The sequence below is a fragment of the Nanorana parkeri genome, unplaced genomic scaffold (genome assembly GCF_000935625.1).
Source record: "Nanorana parkeri isolate BGI_ZX_2015 unplaced genomic scaffold, ASM93562v1 scaffold224, whole genome shotgun sequence".
NCBI lineage: Eukaryota > Metazoa > Chordata > Amphibia > Anura > Dicroglossidae > Nanorana > Nanorana parkeri.
This window is the reverse complement of record NW_017306492.1, coordinates 204,552-227,576: the sequence shown is the minus strand read 5'-3', so window position 1 is coordinate 227,576 and position 23,025 is coordinate 204,552. Positions and strand designations below refer to the sequence as shown.

At 44.5% G+C, this 23,025-nt stretch overlaps 1 protein-coding gene across 2 annotated transcripts in view; it reads left to right on the top strand.

Moving 5' to 3' along the window:
• STK38L (serine/threonine kinase 38 like) overlaps positions 1-23,025 on the top strand; it is a 45,160-nt gene that overhangs the window by 8,566 nt on the left and 13,569 nt on the right. Inside the window, exons 2-5 of one of the 2 annotated variants that reach the window (XM_018556086.1) lie at positions 17,312-17,456; positions 20,490-20,541; positions 21,023-21,145; positions 22,105-22,188. In XM_018556086.1, coding sequence (XP_018411588.1) covers positions 17,323-17,456; positions 20,490-20,541; positions 21,023-21,145; positions 22,105-22,188 — 393 coding nt within the window. In that variant the 5' untranslated portion in view covers positions 17,312-17,322. Of the gene's footprint in view, positions 1-17,309; positions 17,457-20,489; positions 20,542-21,022; positions 21,146-22,104; positions 22,189-23,025 lie in introns of both variants that reach the window. The other variant, XM_018556087.1, reaches the window with a different exon arrangement.

Here is a 23,025-nt window from a genome sequence, read left to right as displayed (position 1 = left end):
AAGGTGACAGGTTTTGCTGAAGCTGTGTGTCTCTGTAAACAAAGACCCATTTGAATTTACTCCTCACAGTCCCATTCTTTGTAGTTGTTATCTTGGACTGCTGATCTCTGTGTGAATGAAGCAAAGTAAACGTGTCCTGTGTTTCCTAACACTTCTGACTCTATACATTTCCTGTGCCTCGTCTGATTTACCAGCACTGGTATGGTTCAAGATTTCTCGGTTACTGGTTAGCTCACAAAATCCTCTTCTAATTTCACTACTGTGAGAACCCGGACACAGTGACCTCCATTTAAAAGAGAATTATGAGGTAAGTGTTTTTCCCATAGTTCTCTTTAGGGTCACGGGAGGACACATACTAGCGTCCTCCCGTGACCCAAAACTCAGTATATCTCAGGCTTTTGCCCACGCTATACCGAGAGTGCCGCAGCTGGCACGGATCCGGACAATACTGTTGAGAGCCACCCAGTTGTGTGAGTGACAGCTGGCTCTGCCTATCTAGAGGCAGAGCCAGATGTGCCCGCCCCCTCCCCTGTTTGTTCCTCCACTCAGCGCTGGAGGATCGGAGAGGGCAGGGGGGAATCCCTGCGGGGAGCTGTGACTGACAGTCTCCCTGCAGTGAGCGGTTACTATCGGGAAGTGAGCAGATCGGCGGCATGTTTCTCCTCACTTCCCGATCGATAGAGCCGACCTGTGACAGCTTCTTTGTCACATGTCGGCTCTAACTATGAGGATGAGTGGAAATCACTCACCTCATAGTTTTCCTCTTAAATACCAAAACTTTGCCCCTAGTAGCCAATCAGACGGCAGGTTTAGAAATCTAAAATTTGCAGATGAATGGTTGCTCTGATCTAATTCTGTCTTATCCGGAATGTGGTTTTTCTTTTTATATTTTTTTTATGCTTGTTATTAATACTGGGAACATGAAGTTGGACCTATATTATGTAAGCTTGTAGGCACTCTGATCTATTAGCAGAGGCAGCTTGGTTTAACAGATTGCTGTGTTTTTGTTTTGTTATAGTCGTGTTTCGGAGTACAGATAGAGCTCTTCCATCTTCCCATGTTGGGAAATGTTTTTGGTTTTTCCCTTTTTTTTCTGAGGGTCCTAATAAAGGTGGGAGAATGAATTCCTTGAAGGTAGGCCTGTGGTACCGGTAGGTGTGTGTGTGTAAACCTGGTTAAGGCTCTAAGCTGCTACATCTCTGATCACGACAGAGGAATCGCTCTTCAGAAGATCAGATTCTGGGTATGTGTTTAGGAGTGGCAAGTAAGAAATGTCTCATTTTATTGAGAAGAAATGTCAGATACAGCTGACATGTTTCAGGAGAATGGAAACTTTGCACTTTGAAATGCACTTTGTAGCCTGTGTTTTAGGGAGGAGAAGGGCTGCATATGTCAATGTGATCGGACCTACAGTGATGGGGGGCCAGCTATTTCATGTGCTTAGGAAGAGGCCGACTCACAACAACTGGACAGACCTTGATATTCATACTCCATTTACACAGGTGTGTGGTTGTGCAGTGCCATTTTTTTGCTTCTTATTTAGAATAGCATTCCAAAGCACATGTAAAAAGTGAAAACGCTACTGTACTCTAGCACATTACAACAAGCAGAAAGTACAAAACACTACTGTACTCTAATACACCACAACATACAGATGTGAATACTGTGTACCAAAAATAGCACTTGTGTGACTTCTTCACCCATGTTGGTGCATTGACTGCCCTGCATGTGCGTGTTTTAACCGTTTGCAGAGACGTTTGCTCTGCGAGCATTTACTTTTACATTCACCCCACATTATGGCCACTAGATGAGCTGAGGAGCACAGGAAATCCTTCTGCTCTTCGCCTCCATCCAGTGGCTATAATAAATGCAAAAGTTAGATGTTCGCAGGGCGAACGTCTCTGTGAACGTTTTATAAATGCATCCTATAGTCTGACTTTTTAGCATGAATATAAACTTAGGGCATATGTGCCTTGGCCTGACATCAAGGATGACATCAAAATGAACGGCACTGCAGTTGACGCTAATCTATTGGGGTAATGCAATGCATTTGTCTGAATGGGCCCTCCAAGGCTTTGTCTTTACAAGTGATTAAAGTCTCACATGTAGTTCAGCCCTTATCTATAGCTATGAACAAAAAAGGATGATGCAGCAGCCATCTTTTAGAATGAAGTCATTGTTCCTATGTGGCATGCGGCAGTGAGCAATCAGTAGTATTGCCTGCACATTGTACTCCGTGTGCCGCCAGTTTACCTTTTCACTGACCTGTCATATAACTGACTATAAACTGTGTGTATTCTTCCTCCTCTGGCAGGCCACACCGGAGGTGTTATGAGTGCAATTACACAATATATTCGCTGCCAATGGCTTGTCAGTTGTGTCTAGTGTTATCACAGCTCTATGTGCTGATAAGCAATAAGAGAGACATTGTATTTGGTGGTTATAAAGCCAGTGCATCAGACGTCTCCCTCTTATTACTTCATGTTATTCCTACGGCACAACAATGCTGGTACACTTTGTGGCCAAAGGTTTGTGGACATCTATCTAATGAGCTTGTTGGACATTTCATTCCAAAGTTATGAGCATTATTACGGGGTCCCTCCCGGACTACATACTTTTGTTTATTTTTTTCCTTGGTTTGCGTGCATGATGCGTTCCTCTAGTCATACCTCCCAAATGAAATGGCAAAAAGTGACACATTAATGCCAACTTTTCTGTAAAAGACACCCTTTTGCCACACCTTGGCCAGACGTCTGTCAGTGCAGGATAAAAACGGGCTATCAATATATAATTTGGAGGCTGACTTTCATGCGTTTGTTGGCACTTGCAGCAGTCGGCATCAGAAAGATATAAAACGGCAGCGCAGTTGTATGAAAGAAGGGAGAAGGTCGGTACTAGCAGACAGTCGTCCTCTGCTGCGTTTATGGAGTAGAGGGGACCAAGCTGTATTGGTGAATTGAGATATAGAATCGTGAGAACACCATTTGTGGTTTGTGCTGTGTAAGTATAGGAAATAGCTGGACAAATCCCGTGCCATCCTCTCCCCTCATCAATTTACAGCTAGCAAAAGAAAGTGTACATGGGCATTCCCGATCGCTTAATTTAGACAAAGGTGAGTCTGGACCTTCTGGCATGTTGCTGTACAGGATGGGTTGCCTCGAGGTAAGGTTAGCCTTGCAGGCGGAGGTTTACCTATTGTTGATTTAATGATTACGCTGATTGTGTGTTGTGTATATCTATCTATGCTATCTATCCCACACACAAATATTGAGTGTCTACCTGTTTGCTGGGAAGCGTAAGTAAAAACAGAAGGGCAAAAATGCTTACTTTTTTGTAGAAATGGCTGCTCCAGGCCCGGTCTAGTGTTGCTTACATGAACACAAATCTAGCCATTTCTCCCAGGAGGTACCAAAATAAAAGCAGCTCAGGCTGCAATACTCGGAAGATATACACTTCCGAGATCTGCAGCTCTTTGTTAGAAATGATAGACATGTTTTGTTTATGCCTGGGTTGTTTTTGTTGCCTGTGACTAGAGATCTGTCGGTAAATAGATGAATAGCTATTTATCAATCCTGTTTGCATAAAGCTGATGCGAGCGCAGGTGTCTGCTCTGTGACGGTGCTGCCGGTGTGGACTGACACAGCTTGGAAACTGCAGTTACACAGCTGCTGTTGGCCGTCCCGATCCGTCACATTGTCACATTGTCACCGTTCACCCGGGGCATAGCAAGCAGGCACACATTGTATAGGTGTGTCACTCTTCCTCTTTTTGCTCATCCTTCATGTTGTAACATTGTGTCCTTGCTGTCAGTAAACGCGTGGTGTCAGGTCCTTTCTGATGTATTTTAAAGGGCAGCTTATAGGTGAAGAACTGTTTGTCCTGACCACTGTAACTGCTGTTTTGCTGGACAGCTTGGTGAGCTGCAAGCCGACTCAGTGGCTGTCATAGCGCTGTGATCATTGCAATCCCACCAACATGTCTCCCAGGCTCAACTGTTCCTCCTCGGTGCCTGGACCTCCACAGCGGGTTTCAGGATGAGAGCAACAGGAGATAAGCAAACATTTGTTTTATGATCTCTCCTGTGAAGAATGAACGCGGAAGAGCTTAAAGGAGAACTGAGGTGAGTGATTTTTCACTCATCATAGTTCGAGCCGACGTGTGACAATGAAACTGTCACCCGTCGGCTCTATAGATCGGGAAGTGAGCGAACTCATACCGACGCTTGCTCACACCCCGATCATCTCCCTGTGGTGAGCGGTGACTGCCAGTCACAGTTCCCTGAAGGATTCCCGCCTCCGCTCTCACCTCCTCTAGGTAGGCAGAGCCAGCTGTCACTCATTCAGCTGGGTGGATCTCGACAGCATTGACAGGATCCGTCCTGGCTGTGGCGATCTCGGTATACCATGAGCAATAGCTCGCTTTATACTGAGCTTTGGGTGAGGGGAGGAAGTTAGAATATGTCCTTCCATGACCCTTAAGAGAACTATGGGATAAAAAGGTTACCCCATAGTTCTCTTTTAACTCTAACCGCGTCCAGGTTTAAACTGTCAGTAGACTCTGGTGTCTCATTAAAGATATCCTGTCACCAGCAGTATGCTATCACATAGGGGGCTTATTATCCCCCTATGCGATAGAATGGAGATTACATTGCAGGGAAAGGGATACAAAGCACACTCGGAATCCAGGAAACTGATGAAAGTGATGGGCAAATGGAAGGCAGCACTAACTACATAAAAGGGATTTTCTTCATGTAAGCTTTGATTGCATTATCAGAAACAACTCTCGTATGTATTCCTATTCCAGTGCTGATGTTATAACAGGAGAGGATATGCTGGGAGTTTACAACTTCTAGGTAATCAAACTTAATCTGTGTGCTTCCTGTACCTGGAAGCATTGTTTGGATATGACAAATGATTGTTCATTCTTTGGAACATAGCCAAAAACATATCAATTTCACAGATTCTTTTTCTGCAGACGTTGGCTACAAGTAAAATAAGCTTTGCAGAAATTGTACACGGTTCTTCAATCAATAAGGGGATCATCTTGACACATTGTGTTTCTTATGACCTCTCTCATGACTGTGGGTAGCCATACCTAGCTGCTTCTCTGTCACTCTCTCCATTAGTTTGAAACCAAACGTCCCTCCCTCCTTCCACAGCTCGCTAACCACAGCCTCACCACACGGAAGTGGTTTTCAAACAGCTAAATCTTCTCAGGGACCCTCCCTGGTACTCAGCAGACCTGGTAAAGAAGCTGTCAGTCAGGCTTAAAGTGAATGCCACCTCTTCATTCCTTGAAAAATACTTTCCACATGCTGATGCATTTATTTTCCATACACACTGTATTTTACTGTTTAGTATTTTGTAGACTCGATAAGAAGTGTGTAGCAGCAATCATTGATTTAGGCCTCATTCACACGAGAAAAGGCCGGCACATACAGCTCCGTGCACGGCTGTATCGGGCAACTCCCGGGAAGGACAGGTGCTGCGTGTGATCAGTACGCAGCCACTGTCCTTTATGGGAGTACGCGGCCATACGCCACCCTACGCTTATCCCAAGTGCAGGTCCGTACAGGTGCGGTGTGTCGGCTTGGATGCAGACAGGATCCATCCTGTCGGCATACGAGTACCGACACCCGCACGGACGTGCAGGGCGGGTGAGCGTAGGGCGGTGTATGGCTGCATACTCCCATAGAGAAGGACAGGGGCTGCGTACTAATCACACGCAGCACCTGTCCTTACCGGGAGCTGCCCAATACGGCCGTACACGCAGCACGGAGCTGTACGTACCGGCCTTTTCTCGTGTGAATGAGGGCTTACTCTTCAGTGGTCCCTGAGGGGATCCTGTTCTGTAGACTTGAATGGATTCTCACATGCGATATGTGCAAAGAGCATGTCAAACCTGTCCCGTGTACTCCAATGCACACAGCTTGCTAGTTGGAATGAGCCCTGTAGGACAATAAGGGACCAACGTTAAAAATTGCAGGTAAATGCAAGTTTTTGTAGCCTTTTTTTTTCTCCTTTCCATAAATTCATTTTTTTTTTGCCTCTGAACTTGCTATCAAATGTTTCTCCTCCAGGAAGAGTCAATTGTCTAGCACAGTCCCTCCCTTCTTGCAAATCAACCCCCTCTCTTCTTTTGGGAGTGTCTAAATATGGTCTGTGCTGTCCCAGCTCCCCTACCCCTTTCTTTGCCTCCCACATAAACTTTCATAAATCTGCCAGGGAGGGACGAAGGGTAATTTACCTTCATGGGTTTACTGAGGTCGAAGGTGGAACGTTTAGGGGTATATTTGAAATATTATAGCCATATTGTGACCATATGGCTGCTTTTAAACAAAATCCCCCAATCAGAATGCGCTCTCTGCGGTTTTAAAGAGAACACCATAGGCTGTGGCACACAATTTATAAATGGGCTGTAAGGACCTATTTATTGCATTGAGGTAATGTGTATCAACATACATCACATAGGTTAGTGTGTTGCGATGCCATTCATTCTGAATGTCTGTGTGTTTTGCGGTGCCATTCATTCTCAATGTCGGTGTGTGGCGGGGCCATTCGTTTTGAATGGAGCCTCAGCACACCTTGCTGATGGATATGTTATTCAGTTCACTGCAATGCACTGATGCGTGTTGCTGTGTGCTGCCAAAAAAGCTACATGCACTTTTCTGGTGTGTTGGGCTACCCAGTCAAAACATAATGCACTGCAATCATGTGAATGGGCCCTAAAATGGGGCCCGCAGGTTGCAGATCTAACCAGAGTAAAGGCGAATGGATAACAATATCCTATTTCCATTATAAATGAACCTTTTTGGTTCATTATTCAGATTTCTTACTATAGAGGTTGTAATTCTTTACCAAAAATAACAGTTTCCCAGTTTGAATCTTAGTGCCACATCAAGCCCAAACTGGGAATCTCGTCTCCAGTATTCAGACACATCATCGAGATTTCCTGTTTACGGCCTGTGAAAGGAGGGTGATGTAATCGACGTGTCCGTGCACATATTATGTATATAATCCCACAAGGCTGGAACTGACTTCAGCGCTTGCTTGCTGTTTCTAGGAACAAAGGCGAGTCAGGTAATCGGCTTGTAATGCTTTAAGTGCAGACAGAGGGCGGAAGACCGTCTCTGAAGGAATGCATGGGCTTCTTCTGCAAAGTGCTGTAGCTCATGGCAACCTGTGGTCCTGCCACCATTGAGGTCCATCAGGAGAAGTCCAATTACATGGGTATAGTCTTAAACCTTTGAAGGTAGAGGCATTTAATTTCATACAGGTGAAAACACTTTCTTATCCTGGTAAGCGTGTATATTTAGAGAATAATATTGGTGAAGACATTTTAAGCTCATGGGATAAATGCCAGTACACACCATTATGGCCTACAAAAAGACTTCTGAGTTTATGTCTAGGTCAACAAAGGTTCAGCAGCAAAAGACACTTAGAAGATCAGCTCTGGCATGTTTTGTTGAGTGCTGTATCTTGTTGGGTGAGTCACAAGCCACTCTGTAGTTCAGGTATTATGCAGCTGCCTGCCCGTTGTTTAACTTGACTTGGCCTAAAACTTTTGTATGGTAACATCCGGTTACAACCTTGCTGAGGTGCAGACGCCTTGGGGTGCTTAAAAGTCCTCTGTGCCGATTTTGTAAAACCAATCTCTGTGTCCTTTTGGAGCTTCTTGGATCCCAACGTAGGTTCTTGACTATTGCAAGTCAAGCCTGATGAAAACCCTGCTTTTCCTATTTAGGGCAGAGCAACAATTTGCTTTAATACCCCCAAGAGATTGATGACATTTCTTCTTCTTTCCCTCCACCCCCAGGTTGCAGGTAAAAGTATAGAATAGTCAAGCATTTTAAATTTTTACATCTATCCTTTTTTCTTTTCCATAAAAAAGTTTTCTATTGATTTTGCAATGTGCGTCTGATCTAGCTGGCAAATTTGGCTACTCCAGGAAGAGTCGGTTATCCATCATAGCCGCCCCCTCCCTTCTTGCAAGTCACCCCCTTTCCTCTTCTGGGAGTGTCTTAATTACTGTCTGTGCTGGTCCAGCTTCCCTTGACCTCAGTCTGGATTTCACAACACTTCTTCAAACTCAACCTTTCAAAAACTGAGCTCATGAAATTTCCTCCTGCCCGTGCACCTTCCCCCAACCTTTCCCTTGAGATTGATAACACAACTCGCCCAAGTATAAAATTCAAAATATTAACAACGACTTACATAGCTATCCAGAACTCTGCCCCCCGGATACATCTCAAACCTTGTCTCAAAGTATCACGCTAACCTTCCCCTCCGCTCTTCCCAAGACCTCCTGCTTTCCAGTTCCCTCGTCAACTCCTCCCATGCCCACCTCCGGGACTTCTCTAGAGTCTCTCCCATCCTCTGGAACTCTTCACCCCAACCTGTCCGACTATCTCCCACTCTGTCTGCCTTTAGACGATCCCTTAAGACTAATCCCTTCAGGGAAGCCTATCTCACCTCAAACTAACCACTGAGCCATCACATTCTCAAAGAATTCATCTCCACACAGCTCCCTCCTCATGTATCACTTGCCCCTCCCTTCTAGATTGTAAGCCCTCAGGGGCAGGGCCCCCATACCGTCTTGAGTTGTATTGTGATTGTAATGTCTTCCTTGTATTGTAAAGCGCTGCGCAAACTGTTGGCACTATATAAGTTTTGTATAATAATAATAAAACTTTTAATGTAGCTGCTTCAGGAGAGGTAAAGATGAATACTGAAGCCTGCTCTGGGCTTATTAGCACTGTCACATGGAGGGTACATAGCCCTATGTAATCTACGACTCTGGCGGCTCATTACTAATGCAGGATTTTACTTTGCTCCTGGTGGATGAGCTGAGTGGAGGAAAAGACTAATACTCCTAGCATCCTCCTTGTATATCTCTCACAGTGCTGTCCTTTTCTGCCTCGGTATTAGTGCTGCTGTTGAGGGTGTTACAGGAGGCTAATGAAAAAACAGATCCATGTATTGATATTGGGTGTATTTACAAATCATTGATGATTTATGATGATCTGTTCTTTCCCTAGAGTTCAGGTTTCAGAAAATGAAAGCTAGAGTACTATTCCCTGGCTGCCCCGGAGCACTAGCCTCTTGCATCCTTATTTCCCCTGGGCAGGCATAGATCTGACGTAATGTCTTCCATCTATAAGGGTTAGAAGAGGCACTGACATCACCGTCCTTAAGCTCACTGGGAGCCGCAGTGGTGAGCATGAGAAGCTACCATTTGTAATTCTAGAACATGCTGTACATCACAAATAGTTTGAGGTTTAAAGGGGCCTCCTGGATTCTTCTAGTGAAGGGGCCTTCTGCTTCATCCACCTAGACCCTGATTTCTAGAGATGGTGCCACTGCATGCCTCTGTTTGGTGAATTTTCAGTAAGGGACCAACCAAAATCCTAATCACAGGACAAGCATAGGGCAGCTGTGGTCATTCATGGGTTAATACAAGCTAGACCATTTATGGGACTTATATTGCAGTTCCTCTGCTGATCGTTGTTCCTCTTTCTAGGTGATGTCACCTCTTTTGTCTTTTCTGTTGCATCACCGCTTAGTGAAATGCTGCACGGCGGCCAGGGGCCTCCATTAGTGATGAGCATTCTGCAGCAGAACCTACAGATCTTGCCAAAGTATGAAGGCTGTCATTACCGGCCTCTAATGCTAGATAACTAACTGGCTGTAATGATGAAGACCTGGGGAAGGATGTAAGTGTGGGTGGGCTTTAAAAGAGTCCGTTACTTTGCCCTGCTTGTGACTAGTTTGAAGTGACTAGGTCTTTTTAAAGCCCAAATCTGGGCTATTGTTTATGAATAGAAATGCCCTCGCCTTCAGCTCAGCCTGCGCTACTCGCCTTCAGCTCAGCCTGCGCTACTCGCCTTCAGCTCAGCCTGCGCTACTCGCCTTCAGCTCAGCCTGCGCTACTCGCCTTCAGCTCAGCCTGCGCTACTCGCCTTCAGCTCAGCCTGCGCTACTCGCCTTCAGCTCAGCCTGCGGCACTCACCTTCAATCTTTTTTTTCCTTGTATTTTCTCTTCTTCTCCACACGATGTCCTCAGTCTTCCAGGTTGAACGACGCCCAGCGTCACTCCACCCTGAAGACTGAGGGCATACTATGATGCAGGTCGTCATGGATCCGCCTCTTGACGGGTTCTTAATTACGGGACCCTGCGGTCGCTGTGTAATGGGTCAGAGAGCACTGCGGACATCACCTTAGGATTATTTAGGACCACAAAGCCTAGAGAATGGGTAAGGAAGAGGACCCCATGGCCTCTCATGACCCTCTTAATGACTTTGGGAAAAGTAAGTAGAAAAAATACAATGGGGGCGGGAAGAGGTGCTGGGGGTAAGTACGGAGCCTGAAGTCGTGCTTTAAGCCAGAGGTTCAGCTTAACACCAGGGAACTATTTTTTTCTGATGGTGAGCAGCCCCATACTTCATGAGAAGTATACTTTTGTGTCTATGTCAATGGATTGTCTTTTGGGAGACTGCATCACCAAGCATAGCAGTTAACAGATGGATTTTATCATTGTGTGTGGAGTTACCCTTTAAGATTTGAGTTATAGGGGAACTTGCCATTCACAAGCATTGTGTGCACCGAGACTAATGTGCGCGGTGCATGATGCAATCACATGACAGGGAATTTTTTTTTTTTTTTTTTTCTGGAGAAAATCATCTTTGCAGATTTCCTTTTTAAGGCTCACAGTTGTATCATGTTTTTTACGTCGACAAGTTTTTCCTCTGGATAAACACATAAGACCCTTCTTTCATCAAACGCCTATTAATAGCGCCAGACAGCCAAAGTATGCAGACTTGGAAGCTAGCGATGGCATATTATGAAAATGCTCAGTGTTCTCTTAATTTGCCGATCCTTTGTAAACTTCAGGGCGTTTCACAGAGCAGGGTGACCTCAGAGCATGTCGGAAGGGACTTCTGATTGCAGTCCTTTATAACATGTTCCTTTGCAGTGATCAGAGCCTGGAGAGTACACGAAAGAAGTCTATCATTTTTTTTCTTGTTTGTTTTTAAGGCCCAACTGCAGGTAAATGGCTAAATACATATATGGGAGCCGTTCTACCTGCCATGGGGTTTGTACTTCTGTGAATCTAGTTCTGAGAATTACACAGCTCTGCAACACAGCGCAGCCCTGGCTGGCAGGGGAGGAGACCTGATTTGTCTCTGCTTCAGTTCAGTAACACTGACAGGCCTTGTCCCTCCCCCAGCCTGCGAGTGGACAGTGAAAGGAGAAGCAGCAGACTGATTCGCTTATTTCTCTGTCACTTGGCCTTCTTCTACTAACAGCATGCGCCTAAAATGATTTTTGGATACACATGTGAATGGCTTCTGCCTAATGCAAATGTGCTTATCAGTGTGTATTTAATATTTTCAAAATATTTCCTTCTTTGTATAATTTATGTATTTATACAGTGTGCATGATCTGCTTCCTGCGTCGCTGCACATTGGTTGTGACTCGATTCCTTCCCTTCTTTGTAAATTTTATTATTATTATTATTATTATTTTGTACATGAGACAGCCATATATGCCCATTACATTGGATTATCTTCCTGCCTAGTAGTACTGCACAGTGACTTGTCTTTCAATATGTTCCTATTATATGTATACATTGGGTCAGCCATCTTTTCCCTTTACATATGCAGGATCTGCTTCCTCCTTAGGGCTTTTGCACACTAAACGTCCCCCTTCGTTCTTAGCGGTGAGGGGGTGTGGCGGTGCATTGAAGTCAATGGCACCGCAGCCACGCCCCCTTGCCCTCAGTGCCATCGGATGCGTGGCAAATCATTGCCTGCGTTCCGGTCCACTGCGAACGCAAAAATTAGAGCGTGCAAAAATGTTTTGCGTTTGCAGTGGAACAAAACGCAGGCAATGCTTTGCCACCCGGTGGAGGGTGTGGCTGTGGTGCCATTGACTTCAATGAACCGCCACGCCCCCTCCTGCCCCTGAACAAAGGGGGAAGTTTAGTGGGCGATTGCTGTGCGTTCCAGCAGCTACCGCTCTGGTGTGAATGGGCTCTTAGTAGTGCAGCACAGTGGCTGTGACTTGCTTATCTTGAATCTGTGAAAATCACGTTATTATTTTATATTGTATTACCTGCTTCAAGCTGTTCTCCTTCCTGGTGTCATTTGCTGGGTCTCCATGAGCATAGTAATTCAAACTGCTCACCAGCCAATGACTCTTCTCCTTTTTAAAGAGGGCTGGAACTAATGATTATTTTCATAATTGATTAGTTGGCTGATTTATTTTTTCGATTTAACCGGATAGAAAAAATAAATACGTTAATTTAAAATGAAACACACAAATGCCGTGTTGCAAACGTAAAGATTACTTCAGAATAAAACTGCATGCATACTTTTTTTTTTTTGCAATCGCACTGCACTGGCATTGTGGTACCGTGCATTCCAGTGCGGGCGATAACACTGTGGGTTTGAGGCACGTTTGGGGTGCCATTTGAATGAATGGCACTGCAACGCACCTCCCGCAGCAGAATTTGTCAGGCCCCAACTTTTTTATCTTTTAAAAAAAAAATAATTGTATTGTAAGCACATGGGCTTGAATAGCTTCACCCCGGGAATGATAGCTGCCAGTGGTGAGGTTCTGCAGCCGGCAGCTGAATGTAATTACAGCAGGTAGTGGGCTGGTGCAATAGCTGGCCTGCTATTGGCCATTTCAAATTGCAATAGCAGGCTGGCTATTGCACCTGTCCACTGCTTGTTGTGCCCTCTTCCCTGCATGGGGGAGAGAGCTAGGGAATCCAACCAACTAATCGATAATGAGAATACAGGCAGTCCCCGGGTTACGGACGTCCGACTCAGACAATCCATACTTACGGACCGGGGTCCATAGTTTTCCTAAATGTACCGGCAGCTGCTGGTACATTTAGAAGACCTGTGGCTGCAGCGGCCTGTGTCCCTTCAAATCCTCGCTGCTCTCTGCGCCTGTGTTGGTGGAGGCAGCGGGGATACAGACCGCTGCATTCCTAGCTGCCTCCCGTACCTCCGCTGATGTCCCAGCGTCCTCTTCCCGCGGCCTGTCTTCTCTTCCCCGGTCAGGCCGATCCGACGGTCTGGCCGTGGCTCCTTTGCCCCGCCCCCTTGCCTCCTCTTCGTCTGCAGGCTTAGAGCCATACACAGCCTGCTATCCACCTGCCCACTGCCTGCTGTCAATCAGCATGGGAGGACCTGATAGAGAACTTTCTCCTTCAGGCCCCTCCTCTGCTGATTGACAGCAGGCAGTGGGCAGATGCAATAGCCAGCCTGCTATTGGCTATTGCAATTTGAAATATCCAATAGCAGGCTGGCTAATGCTCCCAGCATTAAAATAAAATGTAAAGAAAAAAAAACAAAGTTTTAAAAAATTAAAAAGACAAAAAAAGTGGAAAAAAAAGTTAAATAAAAATTAAAAATGCAAATAAAGAATATAAAATTAAATTAAAAATGGAAAAACTTTTTTGGGTGTGTCATTTTAAATACAATTTTTCTTTATTATGTTATAATCTTCTGAACAACAGGAACAGACAGCAAAACAATTGTGACACTTCCCTATGCTATCCAAAACGAAAAAATTTTTTTTGGGCTGGAATTACACTTAAACAATTTACCTGTTCCGACTTGCATACAAATTCAACTTAAGTGAAAACCTGAAGTCCCTATCTTGTATGTAACTCGGGGACTGCCTGTAGTTGACAACTATTCTCATAATCGATTAGTTGGTTGCAGCCCTAGCCTGTACTATGCCACAGGACTATCTTATTAAACATTTCTTTTGGGAGATGGCGTCTTTTTCCCCCCCCCTCTTATGTCTGCATCCTATCCCTGAACCCCCCCCACCCCCTGCTTCCTGATGATGAGCACACCATGTACCGTGTTGCCTGATGACAACTGAAATCTCCAGCTGATTGGCTGCAGTCACACTGCTCTCCAAATACAAGAAGGTCTCAGACTTAACAGAAAAAGGTCTGTGAGTCACAACGGTGAATTAATTGCAGCATGAGAAGGCGCTTTCTCACTTTACACTAGATGGCTATAAAACCTCTGTGATGCGAAGCCAGACCACGCAGAGAAAAAGGATGTGCGAGGCTTTATACAAAGCAGTTTATGATTTTCAATTTAATTCTTGTTTAACTTTTATGCTATTATTGATCCTATGGCCTTTAATTTTCTAAGTCCCTGACATCAGAACCCCCAGATATAGGTTTCAGATTGTTGATCATCCAGAGGGAATTACGTTGATGCAGAATGACTTTGTGGGTGACATCAGCGTTCTCATCTGACAAAGGCCGTTATCTCCGCCGTCCCTGCAGACTTTTCCAGACATCTCTGTGTAAAATCTAAGAAGAAAAAAAAAGAAAGCTGCAATTCTGCTTTTTATCCGTACATTTAGTGTCTGCAGAGACGGACTGCGCTCCTTGGGAGTGGATAATGGCCCATAATTGCGGCTTTCATGTTTTAGTTCAGCAACTGCATTATGACTACCCATTGAAGAAACACTATATGGCCAGGCGTTTGTGGACACCTGACCACCATGTTTGTATGAGCTTGTTGGACTTTCTATGTCAAAATCATGGGCATTAGGACCCCCGCTTTTGAGGATGGGTAAATATTTCGCCATCTGGTGTCCTAATAATCTTACAGTATCTCTGCCACCCTACGTATGGAAAACGCTCTTATAAAAGAACATAGACATGCTATTGGATGTCATTGGATATCTTTTTGATTTTTTAACTGATTTTTTTTTTTTCTTTATCTTTGATACATTTTGGTGCTGCTGATCTCTGCTGGCCCACTGCAGCCACTTCCTACTTTTATACACTCCACCGATGGCTGCTTGGCATTTCTCAAGGCAGAGTTCCTGATGGTGACAACAGTGGGCCGTGCCTGCGTAATGTGCTGCAGCAGCCATTTATAGTCTCCATTTAAAGACATTGTGAGAGTGACAACATGGGAGTACAATTGATAGAAAGGGGCAGGGTGTTGTCACCCAGGAACAGGAATTGCCAGACCTTCACTGTAGGATCACCAGGTGCATTTTTACTGAAAGCAGCACATTTAAAATAATAAGAATCATGTTAAAGATGATACAAGACTTTGGTGGTTGTGGTTACATCTACTTTAAATATCTTCTAACAATCCACAAGCGGAGGGTAGCAGAAGGAAGCTCTGACGTTCCTGGCAAGTCGGCTTAGGTTCAGTTCAATGGGCTGGGTTATAGAAGAACAGATGTCAGACTGTCATACCTACAGATAGTGATCATTGCTGGTCATTAAGGGGGACAAAGCCGGCCATTGTAAAGCTGCTGATGTGCTGCCAGGAGCTGGGAACATGTTGGTTCTTGAAGCACCTTAAGAGGAGGAGCTGGAGAAAAGTTCATGTTTGAGTTGTGGCAGGTGCTTCCTTCCTGCACCAACTGCTTTTCACTTCAGATGGTTCCATTGCCAGACGGTTTCTGACCCCACCCAGCAGCGTCCAGCGAATGCTAAGCTCCCGGATCTCCTCTTGTGTCCTCTGTGTAGTGTTCTATTATGGGCTTCACGTTCCCTGTATCACCAGAGACCAGGGGACAGGTTTAAAAGGTAAATACAATTGCTAAGCAAAACAAATCCTGTGTATTCTCATTAATGGGAACCTGCTATCTTTTAATTTAGCCCTCATTCACTCTAGAATCGGCCCGCATGTAGAGCTCCGTGCTGCGTGCAGGGCCGTATCGGGCAGCTCCCAGGAAGGACAGGTGCTGCGTATGATTAGTACGCAGCCCCGGTCCTACTCTTTGGTACTATGCAGCCGTACGCGCCCTACGCTCACCTACCCTGCACGTCCTTGCAGGAGTGCGTACTCGTACGCTGACGGCATGGATCCTGTCTGCGTCCGAGCCGGGACACCCATCCCCTATACGGACCTGCACTTGAGGTGAGCGTAGGGGGGCGTACGGCCGCGTAGTCCCATAGAGAAAGACGGGGGCTGCGTACTAATCACACACAGCACCTGTCCTTCCTGGGAGCTGCCCGATACGGCCGTGCACGCATCACGGAGCTGTACGTGCCGGCCGATTCTAGTGTGAATGAGGCCTTAAAGTGACTGTCATGACAAATGTATGGTGGCTGCCATTGCTGGCCCTCTTTTGGAAAGGCAGTTTGACAGACTGGGAAAGAACCGAAGCATGAGCATGACAGACAGCTAATGTTAATGAGAGGTCAGCAATGGCAGCCTGCATACTTTTCTCATCAGTCACTTTAAGAGCCTTTATACACATGTGCAGTCCAGGGTGAAGGGCGTAGTCCCAGCTTTTACAAAAACATAATAAATGCACATACGATATTTGTTTACATTTGCGCCTGCAAAGCATTGCAAGCACAATCAGTGGATCACAGGTGCAATGCTCTGGATCCTGCAGACTCTTCCTCCCAGTCCCTGAGAATTGTAGCTAAGGGATAGGATGTGGCCACTCCAACAGGAGACTAGATTTAGACACCTTCGTGCCCATTCTGGTGTTTTGGGCGGGTCCTGCCTCAGATGCAGCCCCTCACTGTGGAGAATGTGTTTTTAAGGTGGCATTCACTGCTTTTATGGGTTATTTCCTCTGTGCAAACACTTCCCTCCTGACGAAGCTTTATTAGGCGAAACGCGTCAAAAGTGATATAAATCATCTGCACCAATGTAATACAAGAAGCAAAGCAACCTCCATGTATCACTGGCCCCTCCCTTTTTAGATTGTAAGCCCTCAGGGGCAGGGCCCTCCTTACCATCTTGTCTTGTATTGTGATTGTAATGTCTTCCTTATATGGTAAAGCGCTGCGCAAACTGTTGGTGCGCTATAAATCCTGTATAATAATAATCATTTCTGGATTCTCACTTAGGACTATGAAAATATATTGTTGGAGAATTTGATCAAATCTGGAGCAGATGTGCATGGCTGGCAACCAATCAGCTTGGCACAGTCACAAACTACGCAAAGCTTGCAGCTCAGTCCGCTGCATGAGCTTCTTTACCGATCGTAAGGTAGCTCATTGAAATGAATGGGCTGTCCTATGCTGATGGGTTTACAATGCTCCCTTACCTTTTGTAAAGTGATTAAAAAGTGTTTAAAAAAAATCACAAAGTTGCCAGATCTGTTCTAGTAATATAGGTCAATGAGGTGCATTGATGGTAGTTCTGTTGACCATCCATAGCTGGATTCATTCCTCCATAGCAGTCAATGGAGTGCTCAGACAATGCAGAAAGTCTAAGCCTTGGCATAACTCGGGTCTTCTCTTGGCACCATTCACTAACCTTCTTTGACTAATTTGTGTTTTTCAGCACGTGTAACTATGGCAATGACGGCTGGGAATGCCACTGCCTTTCCTATGAGTAACCACACCCGCGAGAGAGTGACCGTTGCCAAACTTACTCTGGAAACTTTTTATAGCAACCTCATCCTCCAGCATGAAGAGCGGGAGACCAGGTACGCCCCCACTCATGTCCGTAGTATCTCTCCTTGTGTCTTACAGTGTGCACACACATTTCAGTTTAAGATTTCTCATTTGGATTATATTTCTTTTCCTAATCCAGTTACCCGATTACTGCAATGTGCGGCCGTGTTTCTTTATTTCCAAATGTTTAAAGCTTTCCTAATGCACCTAACCTGCGGCTCACAGATTGGATCCATCTGTGTCTGTGGTGACAAAAATGCTGCAGGTCTGTTAAAACCTTCACTGTGGTGCTTAGATGAGCTACAATACCAAACTGTTCATAACGCGCATGGACACGCAATATACCCTACATTAAAGGGATATTACACCCTTACATAGTTTTAAATAAACCAATGCTACAATATGGTTCTTATTGTTATCCATGCTTGCTTCAGACCTCTGGGCTGTTTCTTTAAAATCTTCAGAGTTCGGAATGCTGGGGGGAACTTCTGTTCTGGAAGTGCCTCCATCCTCCCTCTGTGTTCCATGGAGTCACTCCCTGTGCATGCTCCTCTTCTAGGACTACAGAATTACGTAAGAACACAGCCTGCCCGACATGTACAGGACCGCCTACTTTTGATTGGCAGTGGCTCCCGTGCGCTGGTGCTGTGTTGCTGTGATCGGCTGAGATCTCATTCACATCGAGTTGATTATTGTTTTTTTGTTTTCAACAAGCTTCATATCTTATGTATATGCAATAGCCTATGAAGAAATGTAATGCTTATGATGGCTCCAGACCTTTTTTTTTTTTAACAAGCTTTGAGGAGAGTTTATCAAAACTGGAGCAGAACAATCTGGAGCAGTTCACTATGGCAACCAATCAGCTTCTTTCTTCAGTTTGTTCAGTTAAAGTTTGAAAATGAAAGAGAGAGGCTGATTGGTTCCCATGCAGCTGCTCCAGATTTTGTCTGCTCCAGTTTTGATAAATTCCCTTCATTTATGCTTAATGTGTATAGATTGTGGAGCAATGCAATGTTTACATTGCTGCAGTCTTTTTTTCTTTTAACAAGTTTTAAGTATGTTTTTTTTCATAAGCATACATAAAACTTGTTAAACGAAAAATACTGCAGCAATGTAAACATTGCATTGCTCCACAATCTTTACATATTAAAGGAGAACTAATGAGGTGATTGCTTTTCACTCACCTCATAGTTCTAGCCGACCTGTGACAATGAGACTGTCACAGGTCGGCTCAGTAGATCGGGAGGTGAGCGAACAGTTACCGGCGTTCGCTCACCTCTCGATCCTGTCACGGCTCTCTGCCGTGACAGAGGGAGGGCTGGATTCCCCTCTCCCCGCTCCGATCTGCCAGCGCTGACTGAAAAAAATGCTTGTTGAAAACAAAAAAACAAAAATCAACTCGATGTGAATGAGATCTCGGGTAAACTGCGGCGTCTCAGTATACCGCGAGCTACAGCTCGCGGTATACTGAGCTTAGGGTGACGGGAGGACGCTAGTTTGTGTCCTCCCGTTACCCTAAGGAGAACTATGGGGAAAAGACTTAACCCCATAGTTCACCTTTTAAACAAAATTCTTGTAAAAAAAAAAAAAAAGCTGCAGCTGTCATACACATTACATTGCTTCATAGGCTATTGCATATACATAAGACATAAAGCTTGTTGGGGGGAAAAAAACCTTTTAATGTAAAAGAGATCTCAGCCGATCACAGCACCAGCACATGGGAGCCGCTGCCAATCAGAAAAAGCGGGCCTGTACACGTCGGGCAGGCTGCGTTCTTACTCTGAACTCTGAAGATTTTAAAGAAACTGCAGCCCAGAGGTCTGAAGCAAGCATGGATAACAGTAAGGCCTGGTTCACACCTGTACGTGTTGTAGCGCGTTCAACGCTCTACGAACACTCTACAAAACGCTAGAACGCTAGAAAACATGAAAATCCCATTGTTTTCTATGGGTATGGTTCACACCTTGCTGTATTTCAGCCCATCTGAACGCGCTACAAGACGGCCTACGCCTGAAAAGGTACATGAGCTTCTTTGGGGCGTTTTTGTTGCGCGTTTCCAATGGGATACAGCCGAGTAGCTCTCGGAAAAGCACGTTTGTCGCGCGGTTTTTTTACAGCGAATCGCTGTAAAAACGCGTGTCACGAAACGCGCGACAAACGCGCATTATTCGATATGCCTAGGTGTGAACAGAGCCTAGGTATAGATATATTGAAGCATTGATTTTATTTAATGCTATGTGAGGGTTTAATATCACTTTAACACACCACGCTGCAACAGAAAGGTCTGACTGGACTCTTATGTTCTGGTAAAATGCTAAATACATAGATTAGAAACGTTTTACCTGTCAAAGGATTTGTATTTTGGGATATTTAGTCCTGAGACTTAAACTTTGCATCCAGACATTGCTGCTTAGGTACCTCACTTTTCTCTAGTGCCCTTGAGCAATACAGCTTACATTGTATGTGATAGGATTACATGCAGTTAGGAATCAATCGCTTTCCCTGGACGCATCAATTGTGTGTCCAGGGATAGCAATTGATTCTTGACCACATGGAATTGTATCGCATACAATTACATGCGGCGTGCCGGCGTTCAAATGCAGCGGCTGTCACCAGATCAATAACTTGAACGGGGGACAGCTGCCGCTTGTAAATGGCAGATTAGGAATTCATGCTGCAGGAAATCGCAAGATCCTGATGCAGGAATCCTTAATCGCACCTAAAATATAGGTGTGAATGGAGCCTAACTCAGACTGCTTCTCCTTATCCCAATCTAAATGTTGCTATGCAGGGAATTACAAGAGGCTGATATCAAGATAGATTCAGTTACTCACACTGGCTGCATTTGAAAACATGTTTACATAACTGCATTTAGTTATATCTGCCTGCAGTTCATCATTAGTTTTTTACTTTATTATTATAATAAAGAATTCAATTTAATTATGGAGGGTACCCTAAAATGTAAGATAGATGGTTCTTTAACTCATCGGATGCCACCTATAACTGAAGTACAGCTTTTGCATGGGATGAACCTTTAACTAGATGAATGCTTTCTTTTATTAAAGGCAGAAGAAGCTTGAAATTGCCATGGAAGAGGAAGGATTGGGCGATGATGAGGTCAGTATTTTGTATATAAATATTTGTCTTATTCCTTGTCCTGTCACAAAGCCCTGGTTTTTATTCGGGGCTCATCAGGAAGTGAGTAATTGTTGAGCTCTAAAACGTCAGGCTGCCGTTTTGTAACTTTCCATTGTTACCATCCAAGTGAGTCAAAGAAACTGACATATATCCATGTCTACCACTTGGGCACCAAGCATGGATATTCTAGGACATCGCAAGGGTCTGCCAGTCAGGGACTATACAAAGTTTAGAACACCCTTGGCACTGCATGGCTTTTTCTGCCCTCTAGTGTTGTTATTGAGATCTGCAGGACTGTTGCACACTACTGACTGTAGCCTCCAGTAGCAATTTACATGTTATAATAAAGTTTCCCTTCTAATGTGTTTTTCTAAAGATGCTTCACATTTTGCAGTTATCGAGGTTTACTTTTCCTTATTTATGAAATATGATATGTGATCAAGAAGGTTTTTTTTAATAGAAAAGGCTCAGGCGCTCACAGCATGCAAGAAAGGAAACTGAATTCCTGCGTTTAAAGAGGACCAGGCTGGGATTGGATGATTTTGAGTCGCTGAAGGTCATTGGACGGGGAGCATTTGGAGAGGTTAGTTTTATGTAGATGCTGCAACTTACAGCAGTTGTATAGTGAAATGAAGCTCCCTTATAGAGGACCTGAACTCTGGAAGCTGTGCCCCCTTAAAAAAACCCAAACTATTGCCTGTGGTTTCTACCTACTGTTGATCTTTTTCCTATTACGGACTTAACATGCCATGTTGGGCATTGCAAGTCCGTAATGGATGAAGCAGAAGGTGAGAGATCCTTGCACTGAGGATCCCCAGGTACAGCTTCCTCTCCAGCGAGGAGGACATTGAACAGCACAGGAGTGACATCACCAAATCTCACTGCAAATCTCCTGAGACTGTCAGAGGCAGCAGCACCTTAGATCTCCTACTGCAGATATACAGCTATTAGACTGATGGCACGGTAGTACCGAGGTGCACACATACCAGGACTGCACTGCATTTTTCCAGGTGCAAGAATCACTTTTCAGGGCACTGGACACAATTTATATTTCCAGATGTTCCTTATAACATAGCTAACCTTAAATGTTTTAGTTCAGGTCCACTTTAGCTGTCTCATTGGCATGGATAAATAAGTGTATTAGTTTAAGGGGCAAATGGCCAATCTTGAATACTTTTCTAGCCCTTCTACAGAGATCACATGACCAAAGACTGGGTTATAAAATAGAACTCAATAGTACAAAATATCAGATTACACAGAGAATCGCAGGAGTAACATGCCTTCTCCCTCTCTTTTACAAAAACATGCATATTAAATGTTTATTTGTGATGTTAAGAATGTATACTAATGATATACATGTGTAAACTTTAAGAAACAAAGCTTTTGAGTGGCCAATAAACATACTTTCCCTTTTAAAATGTCTGCTTCCTTAATGTCAGCTGTGATGAATGTGTACTTGGCTATGCGGCAAACTGCAGATATTTGTTGTTATGGAATGATTTCATGACCAGTGAAAGGAGTTCATATTTATATATATTTTAGGTGCGTCTAGTTCAGAAGAAGGACACGGGACACATCTATGCAATGAAGATCCTCAGGAAAGCAGACATGCTGGAGAAGGAACAGGTGTGTATCGGAGTAAAACATTCCTCTCTGTATCTTCTTTCCTGGCCAGACTTGACAATTCTACTTATAGTGCAGCTTCAAAAATACTCAACTCCAGCCAATAGTTTGTTTTGGATGGAGTGGGAAAGTGTTTATTCCCTCTTTCCATTTACCAGATTTCCCTTCACGTCCTGTCCCGATGATAGGTGTTTAGAGAAACAGGAAATGGGATATATCTTGGGAAGAAAGCAACTAAGACAAAAGGATAAACCTGATGGATCTTCTAACCCTTCACAAATCTTTCCACAAGAAATACTTTTTGGACTGTGTTGGACTGTAAGTCGAACCTTGTTGTCAATCCAGAAAGCTAAATAAACCTGTTACCTTGAATGGCTGTAACACTTGCCTGTCCTGGTACTCACACAGCTAAACCCTGATCCGTTAATGAGGATTCATCCCTTGGAGTCTGCTGGGAAACTGACTCTTCTACGAGTCTCCTGTGTCCCCCGAAGGGCTCGGTAGTTCTTCTTTGTGTGATGTGGAGGTAAGCAGGAGGAACCACAGAGCCCTGCACCCAAAAGATCGGCACTCAAGTGTTGGTTTCCCAGCAGATTTTGATGGACGATTCCTAATCAGTGGAGCATGGTTTGGCAATGTGGACATAAGAAAGAGGGTAAGTATTTACATGCTTCTTTTCCGTTAACAGATGTATTTAGAATTATGGATTGGTGACAGGATTGCATTAAATTATCAAAGCATATCAGGTCACCTTGTGGCTGGGACAGGTTGCCATGTTTCATCTTTTAAAGTGAAACTCCAGTTTTGTCATGGAAAAAGCTCAGTTCTTCCCAGGTCAGA